General features: G+C 56.5%; 7 protein-coding genes across 7 annotated transcripts; all 7 read right to left on the bottom strand.

Annotated features, from left to right (window-relative positions):
• Window positions 1-1,444: 1,444 nt before the first annotated feature.
• On the bottom strand, window positions 1,445-5,479 carry JKF63_06589 (uncharacterized protein; the record flags this gene model as incomplete). The annotated part of the gene is made up of 1 exon (XM_067902538.1): window positions 1,445-5,479. The coding sequence occupies one exon, from the start codon at window positions 5,477-5,479 to the stop codon at window positions 1,445-1,447; it is 4,035 nt and encodes a 1,344-aa protein (XP_067757955.1).
• Window positions 5,480-7,463: 1,984 nt separating this feature from the next.
• On the bottom strand, window positions 7,464-9,890 carry JKF63_06588 (uncharacterized protein; the record flags this gene model as incomplete). Its single annotated transcript, XM_067902537.1, has 1 exon — window positions 7,464-9,890. The coding sequence occupies one exon, from the start codon at window positions 9,888-9,890 to the stop codon at window positions 7,464-7,466; it is 2,427 nt and encodes an 808-aa protein (XP_067757954.1).
• A 1,407-nt stretch (window positions 9,891-11,297) lies between these two features.
• JKF63_06587 (uncharacterized protein) lies at window positions 11,298-15,860 on the bottom strand (the record flags this gene model as incomplete). The annotated part of the gene is made up of 1 exon (XM_067902536.1): window positions 11,298-15,860. One exon carries the CDS (start codon window positions 15,858-15,860, stop codon window positions 11,298-11,300), a length of 4,563 nt encoding a protein of 1,520 aa, XP_067757953.1.
• Window positions 15,861-17,142: 1,282 nt separating this feature from the next.
• JKF63_06586 (uncharacterized protein) lies at window positions 17,143-17,481 on the bottom strand (the record flags this gene model as incomplete). Its single annotated transcript, XM_067902535.1, has 1 exon — window positions 17,143-17,481. The coding sequence occupies one exon, from the start codon at window positions 17,479-17,481 to the stop codon at window positions 17,143-17,145; it is 339 nt and encodes a 112-aa protein (XP_067757952.1).
• A 1,116-nt stretch (window positions 17,482-18,597) lies between these two features.
• On the bottom strand, window positions 18,598-20,055 carry JKF63_06585 (uncharacterized protein; the record flags this gene model as incomplete). Its single annotated transcript, XM_067902534.1, has 1 exon — window positions 18,598-20,055. One exon carries the CDS (start codon window positions 20,053-20,055, stop codon window positions 18,598-18,600), a length of 1,458 nt encoding a protein of 485 aa, XP_067757951.1.
• A 692-nt stretch (window positions 20,056-20,747) lies between these two features.
• Window positions 20,748-22,220, bottom strand: JKF63_06584 (uncharacterized protein; the record flags this gene model as incomplete). The annotated part of the gene is made up of 1 exon (XM_067902533.1): window positions 20,748-22,220. One exon carries the CDS (start codon window positions 22,218-22,220, stop codon window positions 20,748-20,750), a length of 1,473 nt encoding a protein of 490 aa, XP_067757950.1.
• A 1,720-nt stretch (window positions 22,221-23,940) lies between these two features.
• JKF63_06583 (uncharacterized protein) lies at window positions 23,941-24,507 on the bottom strand (the record flags this gene model as incomplete). Its single annotated transcript, XM_067902532.1, has 1 exon — window positions 23,941-24,507. The coding sequence occupies one exon, from the start codon at window positions 24,505-24,507 to the stop codon at window positions 23,941-23,943; it is 567 nt and encodes a 188-aa protein (XP_067757949.1).
• Between the last annotated feature and the right edge of the window lie 110 nt (window positions 24,508-24,617).

Below are 24,617 nucleotides of genomic sequence, written 5' to 3'. Positions count from 1 at the left end.
AGAAAACTCAAAGAAGGCTATGTAACGTTCGTGAAGGCGCTGAGCAGAAGAGGTAGACGAGAAGGCGAAGGGAGAGGGAGGGGTATGGCAGTGGAGAATGACACACACACACACACACACAGGGACAAGAGAGGGGTGAACCACTCACATCGTGGTTGGTGCTCTGCGCCTGTGTGTGTGTGTGTGTGTGTGTGCATGTATGTACACCCAGCACCAACTGCGGGGCCGCGAGAATTCGAGAACAGGAGATAATCGATTGAGCGTGCGAATGTAGACCAGAAGGCAGGGTGAGGTGGGGTGGGGGCCGTAGGTCCGGGATGACATTCGAGCGGCAGCGTCCGCCTGCGTTTCTTCTTCTCTCACACACACACACGCACACAATGTGCACCTATTCCAGTAGTTGAGATTTTGTCCTTGTTCTCTTTCTGCCACCACTGAATGAAGGGGGGGGGAGGGTGAGGCAGAGAGGGAGGGAGAGATGAGCCAACACACACACACACGCACACAGGAGGCGTTCTATAAATGAGGAGGGGTTGTGAGGCACAGAAAAGGTCCCTGGCAGAGAAATTATTGTGAGAGGGGGGAGGGTGAGGAATCGATGTACAAAAAAAAAGGAGGGGAGTGGGGGGGGGGGAAAAAAAGGCGGCGGCGGTCAGGGTCGCGTAGCTGGCACGTGTGCACCTTTGTGGATGAGAGAATAGTGTAGGGTGGTGGTGGCGGGTGACTCCATCTCTGCCTCGCTTTTGACAAAAATAACAAAATAAAAAAAATTGACCCAGCCTGGGTGGGGAATACCTCTCTCCAAACAAAATATAAAAACACTGCGCGTGGCCAAGGGAGGGGAGGGGTGGTCGGGGTGTGAGGGGAGGCCCCCCATAGCTGGATCATAGTGACACACCCACGCCTAAAATACATGCGTGTCCGAAGGCCACACAAAACAAAACCCTTTCTTACGTCGTGCCATACCCCCCTCTGCAAGGAAACGTGTGGGTCGAATCCACACTCGACTCCCCCTTTCCCCAAGGCTTATTCACACGCCTACTCACTCACCTGAGTCCGGCTTCTGTTTCAAGCACAGGTCACCACGCGGTGCATCCCTCAAAAAGTTGCTCAGGCTCCTCCGCCGATTGGCGGTGAGGGTCGGGTGTGTGGGAGGCACTCGAGGCACATGGACACTTCGCCGATCGTATGGGTGATGGCAAGTGTGTTTGACACCCGCACCTCGCGCTGAGGTGTGCCCCCTGTCATGCTATACCACATGAACAGGAGGAGGGGGGGGGAAGAAGAAAAAGCGAGCGACATATGTTTCATTAGACCCGGGGTGCATTCAAAGCTGTTTTCGGTTCAGCTTACGTTCATCTCCTGTCTGTCTGTCTGTGTGTGTTACACGTGCACTGCCCCCTTTTGGTCACTCGTTGTCGCCATGCTCATCGGGGGCTGACGACTATGCGTCGTCGGCCGCGTAGCATCCGCCACCGCCAGCGGTACAGATGGTGATGATGTCGCCCATTTTCACTTCTGCGACGTTTTTTCCCCCGATGTTGCGAGGGTGGTAGAGCTTCGCTTGCTCCTCCTCCATCCAGGCACCGCGCTTCTTGTCGTGCAGCATTTCGTGCGTGTTTTTCCAAACAGCCGCACCCGGGGTGGTTGGGCCCGACGAGGGGACTGGCACATACATCATGTTCAGACCACGCTCGCCGTTGCCGCCACCAAAGAGCCCCTTCGGCGTCAGCACGCGCCGCTCCGTCAAAACTACTGCGATCATGTTACGCAGCGCGAGCACACTGCGCACCACCCCATCGCCACCGCGGTAACGACCGGGCCCACCCGAGTCACGGCGGATGCGGAAGGTCCTCAGGAGTACGGGGTAGCGCGCCTCGAAGATCTCTGGGTCGGTGAGCCGCGTGTTTGTCATATTTGTGTGCACGGCAGACGCACCGTGGAAGGTTGGGCCGGCGCCGCTGCCGCCGCAGATAGTCTCGTAATAGGCGAAGTCATCGGAGCCCAGTGTGAAGTTGTTCATGCAGCCATGTGAGTTGGCGACGGCACGCAGCGCCATGAGCACCACATCCGTCACGCGCTGGCTGGTGGTCACATTGCCTGCCACCACCGGGAGGTCATCATCGGGGCTCAGGATGGAGCTGGGCGGCACAACCACCTTGATTGGCTTCATGCAGCCCTGGTTCAGCGGGATGTCGGAGTCAACAAGGCAGCGGATGCAGTAGATGATGGCGGAGTGCACAACGGCGGTTGGGCAGTTGGTCGAGTTCATCACTTGGCTTCCGGACCCCGTGAAGTCAAATATGGCATCGCCGCTCGCCGGGTCTATCGAGATTTGCAGGCAGATTGGCGTACCGTCGTCCATGTAGTCCGTCGCCTGCAGCGTCATGAGACTAGTTGCGCTCTTCTTCTTGCTATTCACCACTTTGCCGTACTCACGAGCGATGCGCTGCAGCACTTTCCGCGCGGCGAGTTCAGCGGAGGTCTGTATGTGCTTCATGTACGCCTGGACCACTGCCAGCGTGTAGGACTCGATGAGGCCCTGCAGCAGCTGAATACCTCTGTTGTTGGCGGCCACTTGCGCACGAAGGTCGGAGATGCTGTCCTCAAGAGTGCGGCACCCAGACATGCCGGGTATCTTGCCGGGGGCGAGTAAGGCCTCGCGGATGCCTTCCTCATTAAATGTCCCCTGTTGAACAAGTTTTAACGTCTTGATGGCCGCTCCCTCTTCAACGAGCGACTTTGAGAAAGGTGGCATGGACCCCGGCGTCGTGCCCCCCACATCGGCGTGGTGGCCACGCGAGGCGACGTAGAACATGACCTTCCCTTTGTGGAAGAAGGCAGATATGACGGTGATGTCGGGCAAATGGCTGCCACCGCAGGCAGGGTGGTTAGTCAACATGACGTCGCCCTCCTTCCAGTTCGATTTGTAGTGGTCTCGCTGCCAGCGCACTGCAGCCCCCATAGCGCCGAGGTGCACCGGAATGTGCGGCGCATTGGCGACGAGGTTACCGTCAGGGTCGAAGATGGCGCAGCTGAAGTCTAGGCGCTCCTTGATGTTGGTTGAGATGCTCGTTCGCTGGAGCGCGTTGCCCATCTGCTCTGCAATCGACATGAAACGGTGGGAAAAGATGGAGAGTGGCAGCGGGTTCAGCTCCGTCGTGAACTGCTCTACAACCTGCGCCGTGTGGATGATAACATTGCCCTTGTCGTTTGTATACGCTGTGGACTCATGCTCCAGCAGCACGCTTGTGCCGTTCATGATGAGCAGCGCGGGGCCACGGATGGGGCCGTTGGCGGGGTCGATGTTATACACAGGGATTTCTTCCCAGCCTGAGGCGAAATAGCTGCGCGTCATGGAAGCCGGCTTCGGCGGCGCTTTGTTTGCCCGAGTCGTGTACGGCGGTTCCTGGAGCTTTTTCTGCGTGGCACCCGCCGCGGTGGCCGCTTGTGCCCGACGCTCAGCTTGGCTGTGCAGCGTTCCACGGGCGCGGATGCGCACACCATCGATCATGATACGCCGGGTGCCACTCAGCACGAAGCCGTACTGTTGCTTGTACTGGGCCAGAAAGAGACTCTCGAATTTATCAGCGTAGAAGACAAATGGCGCGGTGACCCCCTGGTTATCGTTCGCCGCAATCATCAGACTCGTGTTTGTGCCCTGATACTGCATGCTCAGGAACCGCTCAATCACAATGTGATCGTTATCGAAGCCAAGGCGGCGCAGCTGAGCTGCTGCTGAGCCGATAAGATCATCGAATTGTTGCACTATCACCGGTGTCAGGCCCTTCGTAGACAGTTCCAATTGCACGCTCGCCATGCGCTCCTCCACAACATCTGTCACACTCGCCCCCACTGCACTCAGGATGGAGGCGAGGCGGTTCACGTAGATCTTGTTCATTCCCAATGAGCGGGCCATGGCACACGCGTGCTGGCCGCCGGCACCGCCGAAGACCGCCAGTGCGTGCTCCGCGCAGCGGTAGCCATTCGCCTCAGTGATGTTGCGAATGGGGCGGCACATCGCCTCGTTCGCCACAAGGACGAAGGCGAAGGCGAGTTCCTCAACCGACATGGCGGGGGTAGTGGTGCCCGCCTTGCTGGAGTCGCGTGCGATTTCGCTAGCCAAGGCTTTGAACCGTTTCACTGAGGCCTCTTTGTCCAGCGGCTGATCCGCCTTGGGCCCAAACACTTTGGGGAAGTAGTCGGGGTGCAGATGACCCAGCACTAGGTTCGCATCGGTCACTGTCAGCGGCCCGCCCTTGCCGTAGCAAGCGGGGCCTGGGTGTGCGCCGGCAGAGGCGGGTCCCACGTGGAACATCCCGTTTTCCCAGCGCAGAAGCGACCCGCCACCTGCTGCGACGGTGTGCACTTGCACCTGCGGAGCCTGCACCGGCGTGCCGGCAATCTCAGCCTCGACGGTGTGGTGCACTGTTGACCCTTCGCAGCGCGAGACGTCTGTGCTCGTGCCACCCATGTCAAAGCCCACGGCCTGCACCGAGGGGCCCAAGTCTTCGGCGCACGTGTGGGCGTAGCCCACGACACCACCAGCTGGGCCACTGAGGACGGCGCGGTAGCCGTAGAAGGTATCCGCGCTCGTCAGTCCGCCGTCGCTCTGAATAAAGTAAAGCCGAACCCCCGCTAGATTGTGTGCGAAGTTCGACTTGAAGGAGGCAATGTAGCTTAGGATGAGAGGGCTGAGGTAAGCGTCCACAGAGGCCGTGATAGAGCGCGGGACGTACTTGATGAGCGCCATCAGCTCACTGGAGAGGGAGATGGCGGGGAAGCCGATTTTCTTGGCGATTTGCTTCACCTGCTGCTCGTGCGCGGCGTAGGCGTACGAATGGAGAAGACACACAGCCACGCTCCGGATGCCGGCATCGTAGGCTGCTTGTAGCTTCACGCGGATGTCATCGGAACACAGCGGCTGCAAGACATCCACCACGAAGCTTTCCCCGCAGCGTACCCAGGTTGAGGGCCACTGTGCCTGCGACGCGTAATCGGCTTGCTCCTTGGCCGATACCGGGCGAATGCGCTCCTTCGCCACCATCACCTGCTCTGGGAGTGCCTTGGCCTTCACGATATTCAGGGCAAACAAATGTGGCCGCGCCTGGTCACGAATGGTAAGTATGTCCTCGAAGCCTTCTGTCAATACCATAGCGCAGCGCTCGCCGTTGTGCTCCAGCAGCGCATTCGTCGCGACCGTTGTGCCCATGCGCACCTCGTCGAGGTGCGAAATATCTACCGGGCCGGTGGCAGAAACTGTGTTTGGAATGTACTTGCGCAAGATACGGCGAATGCCTTCGCTTGGGGCATCAGGGTAGTGCTGCGGGTCTACAGAAAGCAGCTTTGTGACTTCTTCGGTCACGGTACCATCAGCCTGGGTGACATGGGCGATGATGTCAGTGAATGTGCCGCCGCGATCGATGGCAAAGCGGAAGGATGGGTACCGCTTCTTCCCGGCTGCGACGGTGGTGGACATGGGAAGCGCACACAGTCAAAAAAATAATAGAAATGAAAAATGGAAGAGAGGAAGAGGAAGAGGAGGAGGAGGAGGGGGGGGGGAGGGGAGGACAACGATGCTGACAAAAAACTCTGGTGTGTACTTTTTGCGTCGGTGTTGAAGTCAGTGCAAATAACAAAAAAAAACAAGAAGAGCGGGGAAAAAAAGCGGATTTCAAGCAGGTGCAGACGGGCCGATCGATTCCCAAGAGGCCACCAAAGGACTGCGCTGGCCTTCGTTGATCGATGCAGGTGTTCTTCTGCCAGAATTATGGGTGGCGTTTCCAGAATGATCCTAGTCCTTTCCCTACCACGCACACACACGGGGACACCAAGGACAGGGCAAGAGAGAGAGAGAGAAAACACGCAAGCGAGGAGAAAACAAAAAAGCCGGGGGTGGGGTGGGGAACGTGCGATGTGAAAGAGGCGGTGTGTGTGTGTGTGTGTGTGTGTGTGTGGGATATACCTTCGGGAGGATGGCGTACTTTGAAGACTTGTGCTCTGTTCACTATCGCCACGACAGACTCAACGAAAGACACACAAACACCGTCGCAGAATGTACATAGATCAACAAGGATAGGGGGGCTTACGACCTACTCAGCGACCAGAGAGTAAATGAAGAAGAAAGATGAAGACGGAAGGAAAAGAAGAAAAAAAAACCGCACGCAAATAGACAAGAAGTGACAAATAAGCAGGAAAGTATATAAAAAATATATAATACGTATTTACTGCTGGGTGGGAGGGGGGGGGGAGGCGATCAAAGTGAGGGAGCGGTGCCGGTGTACTTATTGGTGGTGTTTCGTTTTTTTTTCTATTTTCAGGGTTTTTTGTTTTTTTTTGGCGGGGGAGGGGGGGGGGGAGGGAAGGGATTATCAAGACAAGAATGATTGAGAGAAAAAGGCGATGCCGCGATGGAGAAACGATGCACAGTGCGATAGGCAACAGTGGTGTCGTCTGTAGGAATGTGGTGGTGGGGGGATGGAGCGAACGAAGGTACGGGGAGGCTGAGAAAGGGTGAACGAAGACAGAGAGTGAGGTCGGCGAGGCGGTGGGATGGCAGTTGGCGTGAGGGACCACCGAGGGTAGCGATGGCGATAGTGGAAAGGCACTGATAGCCGCCGTGACAGTCGATGCCGACTGGCTGTGCCAGGAACTCTTTGCGTACAGTATCCAGCCATGGCTTCTGGTGCACTTAATCGAGAAATGGCGATAGTGTGTATTCCCTTTTTTTCTCTCTTGTTTTTATCCATTGCCATGAAGAGCACCTCGATCGCGCGACTGAGGTGACGCGGTTCAGTACGAGACAGTGGGGTTTTGATGGCACATGTGAGGAGAGGAGAGGTTTAGTGGTAGTGTGGGTGTCGGCTGTGAGTATACATATATTTTCTTGAAAGGACAACGAGGAGAATCAGCAACGGCTTTCCAGATATGACCACCAAGACAAACAGCATACAGCACCCAAGGTAAAAAGAAGAGGCTCAGTGATCTACAGATGTCTCTAGACGCCCCCCCCCCCCTCCCCTCCCCCCACACATCCATAGGCAAACAGCACACAATCGGGGCACGGCTGGTTCAAGTGTGACATTTGACACAACACAGATATCCATGCAAGTATCACCGCTCGCGTACGTCCTTCTCGCTCATTCGCCTACCCGCACCCCCCCCCTCCCCTCCACGACCAATCGCACCAGAATGAGGCATGTGTATCTTTAGTAAAAGAGGTATCCAGGATGACGAATGACGGTGAACCGCCACTCATCTGTGCTCTTCTGAAACCGACTCACACTCTCTGTTCCCCGACCACCTCGTCGGTGTGTGTGTGTGTGTGTGTTGGGGGAGGTGGGGGGAGGGGCGGCGGCGGCGGCGAAGATAGTGTAAAGGGAGAAGAGTGTGGAAGGCGGGTTCTACGCTGGCGCAAGACATTGCGTCACTATACCTCCCTTCCTCCCCCCCCTGCCAGCTATTCAAACAGTACGGCACGGAGAAAACGAAGCGCGTCTCTGCGGCCACCGGTGCCGACGTATCTTTTTAAACACCAGGAGGAGCACCCATACACAGAACAGCATGTTGAACAGAACCATCAGCTTCAGCGTTTCGGGTACACTGAAGCCGGTGAAGAGGTAGTACTGTAGCTGACGTGCCGACCACGTAATAAATGGTGCGGGCTCGGTGTTTCTGTAGTGGGAGATGTACGTAATGGTGCCGTTCTTGAGCAGAAGAAGAGACCTTGGCGACGAGGGCGTTGTACGTGCCGTGGCCTTCGCTGCCTCCATGTCGCCTTTTTCTTCCCATGTCACCGGGGGTGCAGTTGAACGCCTGTAGACACTCCCATCCACTGCATTTACGGTTGCGTCACGGTACGCCGCGCCGTGCGCGTAGGTGAGCATGGCAAGTGGAAAATTCAAGCGATGCACTGGCTGGCCGCTGTTTGGGATGGAGAAGATAGTGAAGGTCGCGTTGAGCGCTTGTTCAACCGCAGCGCGGGCTTCACGACGCCATTCTGGCGACTTCAAACGTTCCTTTGCCTGCTCCGCTTTTGGCCCCTTGGAGATGGCCGCCTCCGCGTCATTCAGGTACGAGCGAATCGAGGGAAGGTGACGCAGGTCCAGGGAGAGCCGCAGTGAGCCGAAGTTCTTATCCACATAGAGACTGAGGCGCCGTGAACTGGGAAAGAGCAGCAGCATGAGTGAGGGGAGAAAATACATGTTCGCACTGTGTGTCAACCCTGAACTCGTGGCCTCCACCATCGGGTACCCCAGCACATCTCCAATAGCGTGCTCAGTGAAGTCGGCACCCAGCTCGCCCATATGCACGTCGCCTGTGATGAAGGTTGCGCGCTCAAGACCGTAGGCTCGCAGGAGCCCCAGAAGACGGTCTCGAGAGTGTGGGAAAGCTGCCCAGTTCTCTGCAGGTTTTTCGTCCAACATAAACTGAATCCCACCTCCTATAAGCACCATGGCACAGCGCTCCTGGCCGTCTCGCGTCGGGGTCGTGTAGTTCTGTATGAGTGCTTCAAACCATTCCCATTGCGCAGCGCCGAGCATGTCGCCGGTGTGGCTCGCGTCCGGGCGGTCACGGAACGAGCGGACGTCGAGGAGGACAACACATATGGCGTGCTCATAAACTCGCTCCAAGAGGAGCTGCAGGGGGGCCCCCCATCCATTGGCGTCGTTCACAGCCTCGCGAAAGGCGATCGTGTATGCCTGATAGACGCCCTCGCGATGCCACCGCGGGTCACTTGGCGGGGCTCGCAAAAACTCCAGGAAAAAACGTTGCGTGCTGTTGCGTTGGGCGTATTCACGTCCGGCATCGTTCTTGCCCATATCGTGATCATCCCAGGTGCCCCATACATTGCGATGTGGACTAGAGGAGGGCGAGGGGAAGCGGTGCGGGGTTCGCTCGCGATTGTGCGCGGATGTGTCCAAGTGGATTTCCGTAGACTGGAACCGGTTCCAGTCCAAACGTTCGCTGCCTGCTACGCAGCTGTTGATGAAGGCGTTGTACTCCGGGGCGTCGCGCTGGATTCTCCAGAATTGCCCCACGGTTACCATTGTATTGGCGTGCTGGAAAAAGAGTGACTGACTGTCATAGCCATCCGCGAGCTTGTCCGCGTAGATTGCGTCCCCTAGCCAGATCAGGGCGTCCACCGGGACTCTGGCGAGGCTGGTCGTATCATGTGGGGCAACTCGCAACCCTCGCTGAGGGCCAGCAGCGCGATGAGACGGTGGCAAAGTTTCATCCACCAGCAGTCCTGGCGGCGGTGTTCGCCAGTGTCGTGGACGATATAATGCCGCTTCTGCATTGTCGTACACAGAGCCGCATGCACCGAGGGGAACCTCATTCGACCGCACCTTTCCGTCGGCGTCTGCCGGACTTTTGGGCAGTGGACCCGGAGGGACCCGGGAAACGGCAGCGTCGTCGGTGTAAATTAGCGGAGATTCACCCGAGTAGAGTTTCCGACATGACGGGGCCGCCGTGGCATTCGCCCTCGACAGCATCTCACACTGTGCGGCAGTTGCCATGTAGGCCCAGTAGAGCTGACTTCGATCATGCCGGTTACAACTGATAAAAAAGACCTGACTAGTAGATATACCGTGAGGCGAGGGGAGGTTGAGATGCTCAGCCTGGATTTGTGCACGGCGCCACTCCTCTTGGTTCTCGTTGCGGTTCAACCAAGCGTCGCTCGTCTTGAAATAGTCCACAGTAGGAGTCGCCACATTGTCTTCCGTCAACCAGCTAAAGATGAGCACAATATTTGCTAACATAAGAAGTCCGGCTGAGACCAGCACGAGAGCAATGAGGGTGCTCCGATGCCGTCGACTGACTAACGCTAGTGCAGGGAGGATGCCTTGCTTCGCGTGACTTTCCCCATCAAAGACACGTCGCCTCATCAGGGTAAGTGCATTGACGAGTGTCTATGTGTAGGTGTGTCAAGTAAGTTGCTATAGGTGTGTGTGAAGAGGGATGTGACAGAACACCGCCCACGCGTGGTGAAGTCGGAGGTTGGTGATGAAACAAAGACGGGCGAGAATTCAAGGAGAAATATATATGTATATATATACATACATACTCCCCCCTGAATATTATTTTATTTATTTTCCTCCCCAAATATGTATATAAATATTTATCTGTATATAAACACATATATGTCGGCGGTGTTTCATTTGGTTCAAGTGATGGATGATCAGAAAACAGAGCAGAAAAAAAAAAGGGGGAGGAATACTACAGAGAACAGAGACAAATCCCCCACCTCCCCTCCTTCCACCCCCCCCTCCCCCCTCTCTCCCCCCCCAAAAAAAAAAGAGAGGATATGAGACAGCAGTGCACCACGGCGGGGACACACAAGCTCTCACAGGACCTGAAGAGAGGAGGGAAGGGGGGGGGAGGGGAGGAAAAATGGGAGGGAATGGTGTTGACAGACACGTATATTTAAAAAAAAAGGGGGGGGCACGCCACACATGTGTGCATTGCTGTAGAGGCGTTCGAACTTTTCTCGTCGCCGAATTCGTGGCAACGATAGCGTGCGTCATTTCCCATTTCCACTCTTGTTTGAAGCGCTGTCCCACAACAAACAAAAATTCAAAAAAAAAAAGGGATGTCCCTCACTTATTCCATCCTCCCCCTCCCCCTCCCTCTCCCCCCCCCTTACCCCACCATCAACGCGGGGTTGTCACGGTTTCTTTGCGTCGTACCTTCATTTCCGTATGTGGGCACTCAGGTGCGCGCGTCAGTTTGATATGGCCTCTTCTGCGTTGGTGGACGAGGAGAAAGTCTTTCGATACAGGGAACACTGTTGGGGACGCACAACACACACACACACACACGCACAGAGAGAGACAGGTATTTCATAAACACCCCGCATGAATAAAAACACACGAGGAACAGTTGAGTACTTCTAGATGGAGGGGAAAAATGATAGTAAATCAATCAATATATCTCTATACGTGTGTGAAGAGGGTGGCTGGCTGGTGATGACTGTCGACCAAGCGAGTGCAGAGCGGTTGTCAATGTTTCTTTCTCCCCTCTCCACCTCGCTTTTTACCCTTCTCTCTCTCCTCTACATGTCTACTTCTCTCCCCCCAAAGTTACCAAAAAAAAAAAACGGTCTCGCACACACTTATACCCACAAAGAAAGTAACGTGGGGCGATCAGGGGGGGGGGTACGAGGACTCCCTTCCCATCCCCCAACCACACACACACACACACACACACACTCTTCATCTAGGGAAAAAACGCACCAGGGAGCACTCAGAGTTGTTGCATCCCCGGCGCCTACACGCGTCTTTGCCCCGTGTCCATCAGATTTTCTCTTCACCGCGAATTACCCGTTTTAATTCATCTCGGATGCTCTTCCACTCCCCATTTTCCTGTCGCAGCGTTTCGTAGAAGGCCCGGCACTTCTTCGCCTTCGCCTCCGCCTCTTCGAGCTTCGTGCGCTGCTCCGTTACGGTGGCTTGCTGGACGCTCTGTAACTCGATCCAGCGGGTGCGAAGCTGGAAGGTGTCTTCGTCAATGCGGGCAAGCTCTTCCCGCAGCTCCCAGAACTCGCGCTGATACGCCTCCCGACGCGACTGGGCTGCTTGACGGCGGCGCGCCTCTTTACCGGTGAAGGTAATCGCCACACGAACCGCACCATCTGAGAGGGCCTTCCGTGTGTGCTCAAAAGGAGTCCAGATTTTGGCTGGTGTTGGGGTCGAAGTGGTCACACCAACCGAGGCACCCGATGTGCTGTCGGCCGGAGCCACCAGCTCTCGGACGTCGTCAACAACAGGGTCTTGAGAGGATGAACAGGGTGCCGCGGATCGACCGGCTCGCGCTGAGACAGGACGAGAGGGGGGGTGGCTGTGGCGGCGCTTGGGACCTGTTGCTGCTGAGGACGATGGGGCGGCACAGTCGTAGCTGTGACGCGGCGATGACGGCACCGCTGTGCTTGCGTGGCCTCTGCTACTCCTTGCACTGCAGTCGGCAGTGGAAGTGCGCGCTGTCGCTGGTGCGCCAGAAGCGCGGGGCGTGCCGCCACTGCGTCGGAACAATGCAGTGGCGATGGGCATGACGGCTGTGTTCACGGCCGCTGCCGTGGTGCAACACTTCTTCTCGTCTGCCGCGATGTGGGCATCCGTTTGGCCAAGGGGAGTTTTGGTGAGGGGGTGCGTGCAGAGCTGCAGCGCAGCGCACTCTCTGGACAAGGCTGTCGCCAGTGATCCTGTCGAGGGCGCCGTGGTGTTTTGCTCTGCCGGCGTCACGGAAGGGTGGAGAGTTGCTGAGGGACGCTTGCGTGCCGACCGCGCGCTTAGGCAGCCGCGAGCGGTACTTGGCCTTGCGCTGATGGGGTCTTGATGTATGGTGGGCTCGCGGGGGTGTCGGCTGGAGTGCGGCTGGGAAGAAACGGGCAGCCGCGAAGACTTTTCCGCTTCTGTAGTAGTCCCTCGTTTGCAGGTTCCAGAGCAGGCAATGCTCAGTGTGCGTCGATACACGTGGCATGGCTGCATTGCGGCTGCTATACTCTGCACTGCACCGTTTTCCAACCGCGTGAGTGAGGTGCCACGACTGGACGCTGCATCGCCGTAGTTGTCCACCTCCACCCCCTGTGCTGTTGCTTTCGTGCTGGCGCGGTTACGACTGCGATCACGTGCGGCACCACACCGTCTAATTACAGAGGTATCATTTTGGTCAGTCGAAGTAGCTCCGTTGATTGCTTGCAGGAGTGCGGTGTCGTCAACCTCCTTTGGCTCCTCCTCCTCCCATTGAATGGTGACGGCTTTGACTCCGAGCTCGGCGAGTTGCCTCGCAAGCACCGTCTGTTGTTGCCGCAAGGCCGCAATGGTGCGGCGCAGCGTAGGGGCGACGTCTTGCCGGTAGGTGTCGCGTAGCCGCGCGGTGAGCTGACGTCTGTTCTGCCGCTCTGTCTCAATGGCGGCGGCGTAGTCCGCTTGGATCTTCTGCTGCTCAGCGTCAAGGTGCTGGCTCACGGCTGCCATGCGGGGGTAGGCGTACACTAGCGTCGGCAGGAGAAGCGGTGCCGGGTTCACGCGGTGGTGCAGCCTCGAGGAAGGGGTGGCAGCTTTACTCGGAGTCCGTAGTCCGGCGCTGTTGCCACGACTGCGGCGGCCGTGCTCCGGTGAGGAAAGGAGGAGCTGGCGCCTTGTGCGATCCGTGCAGGACACCACCGTGTTCTTTTGCGGGGTGAGTAGGCTAGCCGGGGACGTGCTGGTCGGTGTCTCGTTTGAACTGCCGTTGCCGAGGTGCTCTTCTTCTCTCTCTCTTGACAGCGCACCGACAGAGAGGGGGGACAGCGCGTTCACTTCTCCAGCGCCGCCACTGCTCTTGATACTGCTGCTCCAGTTGCGCAAAGGCTGAGGTTGCTTGAGCTTGACGCCGTGCTCTAGGGCTAGGCGGGTCTTGAGATCATTCTCTTCTTCCTCAGTTGCCAGCTCCCGCGCGCGTAGCTGCAGCTCCTCCTCCCGTTCCCACGACGTTCGCGCGAGGCGGTCGAGGTTGGCCAAGAATGTGGAGAGCGGCTTCGAGTCCAGATGGGCTTCCGTGGCGCCACCAAAGAAACTGAAGAAACCGTGGCTCCCCTCGCGGAGGCCGTGGTCCCGCGCAGCGTGCGTGGGCCGAGGCCGTGTTGTCTTAGCGTGCTGCGGGTCTTGGGGATCAATGTCACCGGAGTGTTGTACGGCGGAGGAGTTGCTGTTGTTCTTGCAACTGGAAAGTGGTGCGGGTGGTGGCGCAGAGGGCAGTTGAATGCACACCTTCGCTAGTCCTTCAACCTCAGAGAGCAGCTCCTCTAAAAAATCTTCGAGGGCACTGCAGGTGTTGAGGGAAGCGTCAGAGCTCGTTGGGGAGTGCGACATACTCTCCCTCTCGTGTGAGGATTCTTTGCTCTCCGCTTCGGCGTCCTCCTCATCGTGAACTGTTTCGTCCGTAGCCTCATCCACGTTTTCTTTTTTTGTCGTGCACAGCAACTGCAGTTGCTTCCAAAGTCTTTGCAGCGACGAGAGTTGACTTTGCGCGACATGCAGCCGATTTTCCTTGTCGGTCATCATGTCGCACAAAAGTCGCACCTCGTCCTGCCCGTGCTGGCGCTGGCGTAAGTGGCGTACCTCCCTAGTGGCAGTGGCGGCCCGTGAGAGGTAGTTCTCAGTCTGTTGCGCCAATACCGCATGCTTCCCGCGGAGGGTCTCCAACTCTGTTTGGCGCGCTTCCACAGCAAGGTTGAAGCGGGCCAAAAGTTGATCGACATGCGCGAGTCTCGCGCGTGTGTCGTGCACACGCTGGAAGACTCGCTCCCTCTCCGCCAGCGTCCTTTCATCGTAGTGGTCAGGTGGGCGTCGAGGGAGGGGCTCCTCCGATTGACTTTCCGATCCGTCATCCTCCTCGTCCACAGTGCTGGACATCGGCGTGGGTGCCATTCCTAATTCTGGTGCACTCGTGTCCGATGCAGTGCCGATGCAGATAGGGGGGGAGGAGAGCACCGATTCCACCAGCTCGTGGACTCTTAAGCATTTTGTTGGCTTTCTGTGCTGCTGTTGGTGCTGCTGCGGCTGCGGCTGCGCCCTGTCACTCGCCACGACGAGGCCTTGCATCATTTGTTCCTCGGTTGCCGCTGGGTTGACGTGAAGAAATGTCGGCGGTGCCGTCACCACGCCGGTGGCGGTGTGTGAGAAGGGAGTGAAGGGGGTTTCTTCAGCGAGAGAGCGCACCCACCGTGGCATGGAGGAGGACGGGGACGGGGCAGATACAGTGTGCCGCGGTGTCTCTGCCCAGTGCTGCACACTCGCGCTTCCGTCGCTACTTCCCAATTGACTTTTCACGTCAGACGAGGTTGCAGGGTGGTAGAAGTACTCGTGCTCGAATTCGAAGCATGCGCTGGAGTCGTCGCCTGTGCCGTTGCTACTGTCGCTATAGTCGTCCGAGTGGTGAGCTGGTTCGGCGCAGCCGTAGGTGCGCTCTTCTTCTTTGGTGACTTCTTCAGTGATCGTGTTGTCGTCGTCGATCAGGTCTACTTGTCCGCGGCTGTTGCTGAGACACCGGCCTACACTGCCGGCATTCACAAGGGCGGTGAGGTCATATGCCAGGGAGAGTGCTGCGCGGTGCTCCTCGCCATAGGGCAGAGGGCTCGCCTGGGCCTCTACTTGCACCACGTCGTCGTTGCACAGGTCAATGCAGTCGCGCGGGTCAGGTCCCAGCACTGATGACCGTCGCTGCTGCGACGTGCTGGTAGTGGTGGTACTGCCGCTCACTCGATTCCGCTCTTGGCGCAACGATGAAGACCACCGCGGTGCCGCACTCGGCCTGCGGCAGTGCTCGTCTTCTGTTTGCCCTTCTTCTACTTGCACGTCGCTGCCGCCGCTCATGCGGCACACGTTGTCCTTCTCCTCCCATGTAAAGACAGGCGCAGGTACAGCAGCGCCCGGCGAGCCAGTACGTCGTTTACTCTGAGAAGACGTCTTGAACGCATTCACGGAGTTCGTCGACAGCGGCTCCATAACCCCTCCAACAGCGCTCGCAGAGCGAGAACGTTCCCGATTGACAACACTGTTGCGGCAGCGCTGGCTGGCGCCATAACTGTGCGATGCGCTGCGTTGTATAGACAGCTTCGGATGAGAGGAGAGACCGGCTTCACTGGTAGCAGTATTAGCGAAAATACCGCCGCGGCTCCGCGTGTGCTCTGTGCTGTTTTGCGGTTGAGACGCCGACGGAGAGGACGGCGAGGCGCTGGACGGCCACAGCAGGTCATCTGAACCGGTGTCATAGCTTCCTTTACTATCCCGGTTGCAAAGGTCCAGGCGAGCGACCTGCGGCGTCGCAGGTGGAGATGGAGAGGGCTCCATGAGTTGATAGTCATCCAACTGGTCCATAGTGTGGTGCAATACTGTGCGTCGTGATCACAAGGCCGGCTGGTTTCCAACTCGAATGCGCACTTGGATATGGCGAGGTCAGGCGGGGGAGGGGGAGGGGGGGAGTAGAGGTGAGAACGCTACAAAACTCCAGAACGCGACCGTAGGATTCGATAGTGATGGTGGTGACGAGGACAGCAGGCAATGACGATGACCCTCCTCCCTCTCTCTCTCGTCATCAATGATTGTACTCTATAAAAAAGAAAACAAAATGGGGTTGTGTGATGTAATGAAGTATGACCTGAATGAGGGTGGGGTGGGGGAAGAGAGAGTGCGAAAAAAGGGGGGGGGACTCCGGTAGACCAAAGTACGATCAGACGCAAAGTCAGCTCTCACTCTATATACCTTCCTCCTTATTTTATTATTTCCTCTTTCGTCCCGCTTGTTGTGTGTGTGTGTGTGCTTCAAATTATCTCTCCCCTCTCCAATATGGGCAGCTGTTAGGAGACAGGGGGTAAAGGGTAGGGGGAGTGCAGGAGAGAAGAATATGCAGAGAGCTGGCAGTGAGGTAAGAGACGAGAGATCGACAGTGATGGGGAGCCCTCCCTGCGGGATGCAAAACCTCCACAATCACCTTAGCAGAGGCACCGTACTTTTATCTCCTGTTCCCTGATCTGTTGTCTATTTCCTCTATTTGTAACGCCTCCCCCCCCAAAAAAAAAGGGGGGGGGGGAGGCGTCGCTCATCCCGTTTTAGCGTGTCTTCTACATTCGACGACATCACTCCCCCCCAACAACCCTGCCTCTTCTCGGGCCTCCTGCACCTATTTGTTTTGTGTTACCATACCGATACACACACACACATATATATATATATATAATGTATATACTGTATAAAAGTATATCTCTGTTTTACATCAACCCCAGCTATTTTCTTCTTGATATGTGCCTGGTGAGGTAAATGGGACTGAGTTTGATGTGTGAAGAGTATTGGGGGAGGGAGGGAGGGGGTGAGCAGGGAATCGACATGCATGCACGATCCGCCCTCACCCGTTTCTCTACCCCCTCGCACACTGCTCTTCTGTTCACATCACCTGCCCCCCCCCTCTCTTCCTCTTCCTCTTCTTCTCTCTCCCCCACCCATCATCGGCATCACATACACACACATCCATGCATACGCGTGTGCGTCTAAGCAAACGTCCGTATTTACATCACAGCGCCGATCAACACCCCGACCAACCGACCAACAGAGGCCAACGAGGGAGAGAGAGTTTTCACCTCATGCTCAGAGTGCCGACACATCTTCACTTTTTAGCTTCCACCTTGTCTATATCGGCATCTTGGATGATGATTAGCATGTACTTGACATCCGGAGCCACGATGATCTCGTCTTTCTTGGAGCGCAGACGAATGAGTTGGAGCTCGTTGTTGTTGTCGATTTCCTGCACCACCGTCTTTGCGCTCATCGCCAAGGGCTGGAAAAGGGCGGCGTACTGCACCGCCAGCTGGCGCGAGGCCTCAGTGAAGCTATGGCGAATGGCGATACCTTCATTGTTGAGAATCAGGAACCCACGAACGCCGCGGTGAGATGTGATACGCTTCACCAGCTCCTCAATATCAGGACCAGAGCCGGCTGCGGCCATTTTTACGTTTCTTTTCTGCTTTTTCGCTTCACACACGCGGCTGGTGAATCTACTTCTCCTTTTGGCCCCGCCTCTGCGCGCTACAAAGGTGTGCGGTATATATATATATATATAGTGTGTGTGTGCGTGTGTTCACCACCTCGCCTGTAGAAGTTGGCTGTCTTTGTAACAGTCACAGCTGCAGTGCTCTCCCCCTTTTGCCAATGCAGGACGAAGACGCGAGTATTTGAATAAATGTATGTATATGTCCACAAACACACATACGCACACACACACACAAAAAGAAAAAGAGGAACCGATATACAGAAAGCCAAGAGGGTGGGGTGGGGCTGAGAACACCACAGAACACACAGTTGAGCTGAGGGCATTGGGGAGGAATTGAGGGAGTAGTGAGGCCAAAGGGGGGGGGAACACGAGTGGGCTACTCCAACCACCACATACATGCGTGCATATGTGCATATACGCACGTGTCTAGGTGGAGGCACTAGGAAACCTGCTTCGTCAAATGCAGCCATAGAAATCTGCTTTTTCTTTACTCGCCCGCGGGCGGAGAGGGGTACTCGCCGAGCACGCAGAGCGGTGTCAGCCACCCTCAGTAAAAGGCAACATGGTTATGCCGCCACACAATACACACAATACACAGAGAGGGAGATGGCATATCACTCACCCGCGGTGTAGACTTTTCACATTACTTTGCTTTTAAACACAGGCGCCCCTTTTGTGGATTATCTTCTCACTGTCTTTTCTCCCTGCTTTTACCCCACCAGCGTTGGTATCTGTATTTGAAAGGATTGCGGTCAATGGGAGAGTGCGTGACCGTGTGTGTGTGTGTTGTGTGTGTGTGTGAGGAACAACAACGTAGGATGCTAGTGAACGTGACACGAAGACAACAAGAGGAAGGAGAAATACTTGAGGTCGGGGAACGCGAGGGCGTAGCGGCGGGACAAGAGGTGAGAGCAGTGTCGCTGAGCGTTATGTTGGCCAGGAAATAGCAGCAAACAGCTATAGAGAGAGAGAGACGTGAAGGCACACACTCACAGCCCATGCACGGGGCTTTGAGACCACTCGTACGAATTCCCTGCAAGTCTCATTTTTCCCCCCTCCTCTCCACGTCCGCTATTGAGGCGGGGCCCCCAACGCCACTACTCCAGTAGTACCCTGGCCTTTTTTTTCCTTCCCCCGCCCGCTCCCCCCCGATTCGTCGCTGTGGAGTTTCTCGAGGAACTGCGTGTCGCTGCCGAGCTTCGTGAACTCGAACAGAAAGGTGAATATAATCCCGTCCAGCACAGCAACAGTGACATTTGCCGGGGCACCCTTGAAGAAGCCTCTCATGCCCTCTTTGCGCGCGAGATCGTTGGCGACATGGTAGACTCTGCGGAACGGCAACAACGACCTCCACGTTTGCTTGTGCACAGTTGGCGACGACGACGTTGCGCCACTACCCCCGACTGTCGCCATCCTCCACTCATCCCAGAGATGCGGTGGAAGGGCTTGCTGACGCGTCTGAATGACCGCAATAGGGTTGAAGAGGAGGGTCGTGCACACGCTGGCAATGATGCTTGCCACCGCGTTCAGCAGCGGGTTGTCGGTTGAGGAGAGAAGCCAATTCTGCCGCCACAGGGAGGGTGGCTGGGTGCCTGATGCCGTCGACGTCGACGGGTCAGTGACCGCTGCGGCATCCTGGTGCTCCTGCTTCCACCCAGAGAGTGTTGGCGCAGCAACAACGTAGAGCGCCTCCTTCGACTTGGTGTACAGTCCCCACCAGCAGCCGCTAGACGGGATGCGCAGTAGACCCGCGCTGAGGCCTTGATAAACACCTCTCAACCCACAGCGCACGCGATCACCGTGCGAGATGGGCTTTGCTTCCTTGGTTTTGTATTGATGCAGCCCCCAGACCGTGCGGAATGTCTGCGGCACGTTGGTGTAGGAGTTTGTCGAAGCCATGCTGTACCCCGCTGTCATCTGCCGGTTGCACACAACAACAAGTGGACTGACGAGGAGCAGCGCAACGAGGTCACCACACATCGCCCCAACCGCGGCGGAGTAGCTGCTCGCGGCAAAGATGTTCTCCTCGACATGCTTGGGCGGGGAGGTTCCATTGGTGGAAGCCGTCGACGTCGGTACCAGGGGCGGCGGGCGGGTGCCGTTGCCTGTCGTCTGAGCCACGTACTCCTTCATTGCCTCCAACGTGAAGAGGTAACTGGTCTCACCCAGCAGGTTACACAGAAGAGCCGCCCCCACCCCACGATAGCAGCCTCGAATGCCGCCCCTGCCAAAGTCGTACTGGCCCTCGGTGCATCCTCTGCCGTACGCCGAAGTGCGACCGCCGCGATAAGATGCCCTCACAAGGCCAAACACCGTCGGCGGCGTGCTCTCGCGCGTCACGCGCTTGCGGCTGATGGCGAGCTGTATAGGATGTAGGAGAAGTGTGCGAGCACTAATGTTGGCGGAGAGCAGCGCAAACCACGTCGGTGCGTGGAGGTCGGAGAAGTTTCGAGTCACGGCATTCGTGGAGAGGTTGTTTGAAGCAGGCAGCGCTGCGGTGACCGTCATCGATGAGACGGTGTCTGACATTTCTGTTGCGGCGACACCGTCGGTGTACAGCGGCGCCGACGACGATGCAAGCGTGTTGATCTCAAAATACAGACGACAGAGCCCCCCCTCCGCCCCCCCACACACACAAACAGACACAGACACACACACTTTCTCTATCGCTTATTCTTTTGCAAGGTGTACGTGTGCATGTGTAGTTATGAAAGTTATTGAAGCGGATGAAGAAACGTGGGGAGGAGGAGGGAGGGAGGGAGGGGGATAGGTCAGAGAGAGAGCGAGCACGCAACATATGATGCGGGCGATGCATTTACCGTGAGGAGTAGCAAAGGAGCGGGGCATTCAGGGACAGGTACACCCGCAGTCACACACACACACACACACTACTGCTGCCGCTGTGCACCAAGGTCACTGAGCTGCGGTTGCCTTCCCATCCGTACGTACTTGTTGACAAAATATTTCATTGTACCCCAATCCCCCATCAATGATGTCATCTTGACGGTGGCAGACCCAAAAGGGTGTTCAGCAGTAGACACACAGATGAAATACATAGAGACACCTGCAGAGAACTGAATACATTTGCTTCTGGGCATTATTGGTGCTGCACCCTTGTACTACACAGACCCTCGACAAACCCTGGCGTGTCGCGATCGAGAGCGATGATTCCTCTGTTCTTTGATGTCTCCTTGAAGTGGTTTGTGATGCGATTTATTTGGTTACAGCAGCGGTTTGAGCGTCGTGTCGGTCAGCTGGGCGCCATCAGGGGTCACGAAAGTCACGGCACTGTCCGTGTTTTCGATCGTGACCGTGCCTGTGAGCACGTTGCCAGTGCCGAACTGGACTAGACCTTTCACCTTCACGCGCTTGCAGTTGACCAGGGACGGCACGCCGTGTTGGACAAGCTCACTGAATCCACTCATTACCTTGTAGTGCGCACTGTCGAGGTCGACGACGGGCGGGTGGCCCTGGCAGTGGTTGTCCAAGACGAGCCGGAAGTCCTCCGTCACGATGTAGGCGTCTGAACGCAGAGCAAGAAGGTCGGCGCACGTCTTTACTGGCGCAAAGCGGTCGCGTGGCACCAAGATGGCCGATGCTTTTTCGAACATGGCGATAGCAGCGCCCATGGCTGTCTCCAGCTGATACACCTTGGGCGATGCCGAGTTAGTCGGGTCGACCGTCTTTTCGTTGCGGATAACGGGGAGCGGCAGCGTGCCGCCGTGCTTCTCCATCGTCTCCAGCAGCGCCGGAAGCCGAATCCACAAGTTGTTCGTGTTGAAGAAACAATATTTGTTGATGTCCTGGAAGCTGTCTGTGTCCTCCTTGGGGCACTGTGCCGACTCCCGCAGAAGCAGCAGTGTTTTGTGGGTGTCTGGCTGACCGTCCTTGCCCTTCACATGCACGGTCTGCCGGGCCAGGTGACCGCCTTTCTTGTCGCTCTCCGTTCGGCGGCACACTTCCATCAGAAAGTCGATGCCGTGCTCCTCCATATAAGCCAGCACCCGCTTGTCGAGAGTGGCGCCGAGGTTGTCGCCATTGCTAACAAACATGTAGCGGTAGCCCTGCTTGACGAGATCCTGTAGCTTTCCAGTGCCGTACAAAGCGGTGTAGATGTCGCCGTGCCCCGGGGGTGCCCACTCGCACCTCGGGTCCGCAGCCCACGTAGCCGGCTCGAGTGTGTCCTGTAGAATTTTGGGCACCTGGTTCTGCATGAGCTCCACCTCGGAGTCAAACGTTTGGTAGAGCCACGGGTGGTGTTCCTTCAGGAAGCTCTTAGTGCTGGCAGAGGTGTTGAAGCTGTCCATCAACATAAAACGCAACTTCTCGCTGCAATGCTGGCGCAAGTAGTGCACCTGCTGTGCAGTAAAGTCAAGAAAAGTTTTTCCATCCTTGACCTCGAGCAGCGTCTTGGCGTCGTGCAACCCCATACCGGTACCGAGACCACCGTTCAGCTTGAGTACAACGGTCTTCTGCAGGACAGCGTTGTCACACGCAGCGGTGAGTTCGTCCAGCGCATCGAGGGATTCGATCGGAGTGATCGCGGAGTCCGGTATAGACCCCGTTTCGCCGTTACTCACCATGGCGTGTTGCGCGAGAAAGGTGCGGATACACGCTTCATTTACATGGGCGTCGCGCATCTTTTGTAGGCACGCCTGTGCGGCAGCGCTGAGGGACTTCATTTCGTAATCCATCGAAGGTGTTCGGTCACCGCACGAGAGAGGATTGCTGCAGTGGCAGGAGGAGGGAGGGGAGGGAGAGTGCAGAGGATAAACACACACACACACGAAAAAAAAATCTACATCAACGGCAGACACGAAGGTGGACAAAGTGAACAACACAAGGAGTGTTTTTTTGTAGCTTTGATGAAAGGGGAGAATAGTAAGAAAAAAAGAGTTGCCAGACCTAAACACACACACCAAAGTGTGGGGTGAGACAGAGAGCGAGAAGGCTGCCGATGTGAAATAACAGACGAACGCAAGACTTCAAGTGAATGTCAACGTTTGGGGCAACACGAATTGGGTTTCTCCACGTTAGAGAAGTACAGAGAATGTGTGTGACTCTCTATATCTTCTCTTGATGTCTTTTGTTGTAACGTGAGAGGGGGGGGGAGGGAGGGGAGGAGGATAGCAAACAACACGTCGCCGAGCAGAGGTGCGATGCTTGGCACTGATGGACGAGGGAGAAGAGAGGCGAGAGAATGCGCGCTGAGCGGGAACCGTACGAGGGCGTGCGTGATGGCGTTGGAATTATTGAATGAGTCGGAGGCGTGTGTGCAGACGCGTCGAACAACACCAACACACGCGCGGATAAAAGAGGGTGGGATGTGTAGAGGCAGGCGCACGTGCACATATACAAGAGAAGGGCACGCGAAGTGAGATTCCGTCAGAACAGCTCAGTGTGCGAGGAAGGAGAACGGGGAGGGGGGAAGGGGTAGAGAGAATGGGTTGGTTTGGAGCAAGAACACCCCTGAGGCTTCACAGCCAACAGAAAGAGGTCGCACAGAAAACTAGTGACCAAACATACAAGACAGTAAAATAATATGAGCACTCACACACGCACACACTGAGGAGGAGGGGGGGGGTGAGAGAGAGAGACAGCGACAGCTTCACCCCCTGCCCCCCTCTCTGCCATAGGCGACGGTTGTAGGAGTGCACACACACACACACACACACGTGCATGCATGTATGCGTGAATCTACGCGTATGTGTCTCACTTTGATTTTTGCTTTCCGTCTGGGTCCTTCTCCCTTTCTCCACTCCACTCCACTCCCCACTCTGTTTCTGCCTCTTCTCTTGTAGTTTGCTCTCCTGTAAATGACTCTTCGACACAAGGAGAGTCCAAGGGCAGGGACGGAGCAGGAGGAAGGGATGGCGGGGCGAGTGGTCATGTGGGAAGGAGGGGAGGGTGGGGTGAGTGGGTGGGCAGAGGTTACTGTTTACTCGATCTGGGGCACTCGACTCCATCGCCCTCCAAAACAAAAACACAGAAAGACAAACGACGACGATCACGGAGGCATCGGAGAGACCCGCGTGCCGGTGAAGGGAAAAAGGGGGAGGGCCAACAGGTGGGGGAATGGACGTCTACTATGACAGCTTCCGGGAACGCTTGCTCATAGTCGACACACGAGCATCAGTGGTCCGGTAGAGAAAAAATGAGAGAGCGCACCAGCTGCGCTTCTCCCTGCTCCCTCCGCACAGTCTCCCCCCCCCCCCAAAAATTCGAATGCTCTCCCTACAGCACAGCACAGCGCAGCCACACACACACACACACAAAGACAGGAAAGGGAAAAAAAGAAGCGACGCATATGAACAGAGCCGTCTGTTACGGGGTAGTCATCCGACCGGCTAAAGCGAGCGAGCAGCCTGCGTGGGCACAGGAGAGGGGAATGTATGCAGAGGGAGGGAGGGGGGCTTAAACTGTCAAATGTGCGAACATGCGCTGCAAATCCTCCTCGTTGACGTCGTCATCATCTGCGTCGCCAATGTCTTCCCAGTCGGCATCTTCCTCGTTCTTTCCAGCTGTTGCGCGTACTTGATCGCGTTCGTCCATCAAGCGCTTCAGCTCCGCCTCCACGTTCGAGAGCTCAGAGGTATGCTTCACCTGTTGCTCTTGCTTCAGCTGACGTATGTACTTGGCAAGCTCACGGCGCTCCGTCTTGGCTGTTTCACCGCGGCGAATGCGCGCCTTTCGGGCCTCGAGGTCCCGCATGTGTTCTTTGAGCACCATCCGCTCCGCCGCCTGCTGCTTTAGCAGCTTGCTTTTTTGCTTCTTCAGTGACTCGATCTCGCCAAAGCGACGCTGCTGCTTCTTGGGGACACCGTTGATAACCCGTACTCGCGTGGCGGCCATGTTTTTCCTTCCCCCAGTCTTCACGGCACCCACACGAAGGGCAGACTCGTTCAGTGCCGACTTCTTCGTCGTTTTAAGTTTTTTCTTGCGTGCGAGGCGATGGCCCCTGGCGATGCGCCTATTCGCCATTTTTATTTATTCTTTTTTTTTTGTTTGGCTGGTGTGCTCCATGTTGGATGAGAAACCACACGCACACGGGTGTTTATGAGTTTGTGGGGGTAAAGAAAAATGAGGAGGAG

This window comes from Porcisia hertigi, chromosome 18 (genome assembly GCF_017918235.1).
Source record: "Porcisia hertigi strain C119 chromosome 18, whole genome shotgun sequence".
Lineage (NCBI taxonomy): Eukaryota > Euglenozoa > Kinetoplastea > Trypanosomatida > Trypanosomatidae > Porcisia > Porcisia hertigi.
Note: the sequence above shows the minus strand (reverse complement) of the source record. Positions and strands in the feature narration are given on the sequence as shown.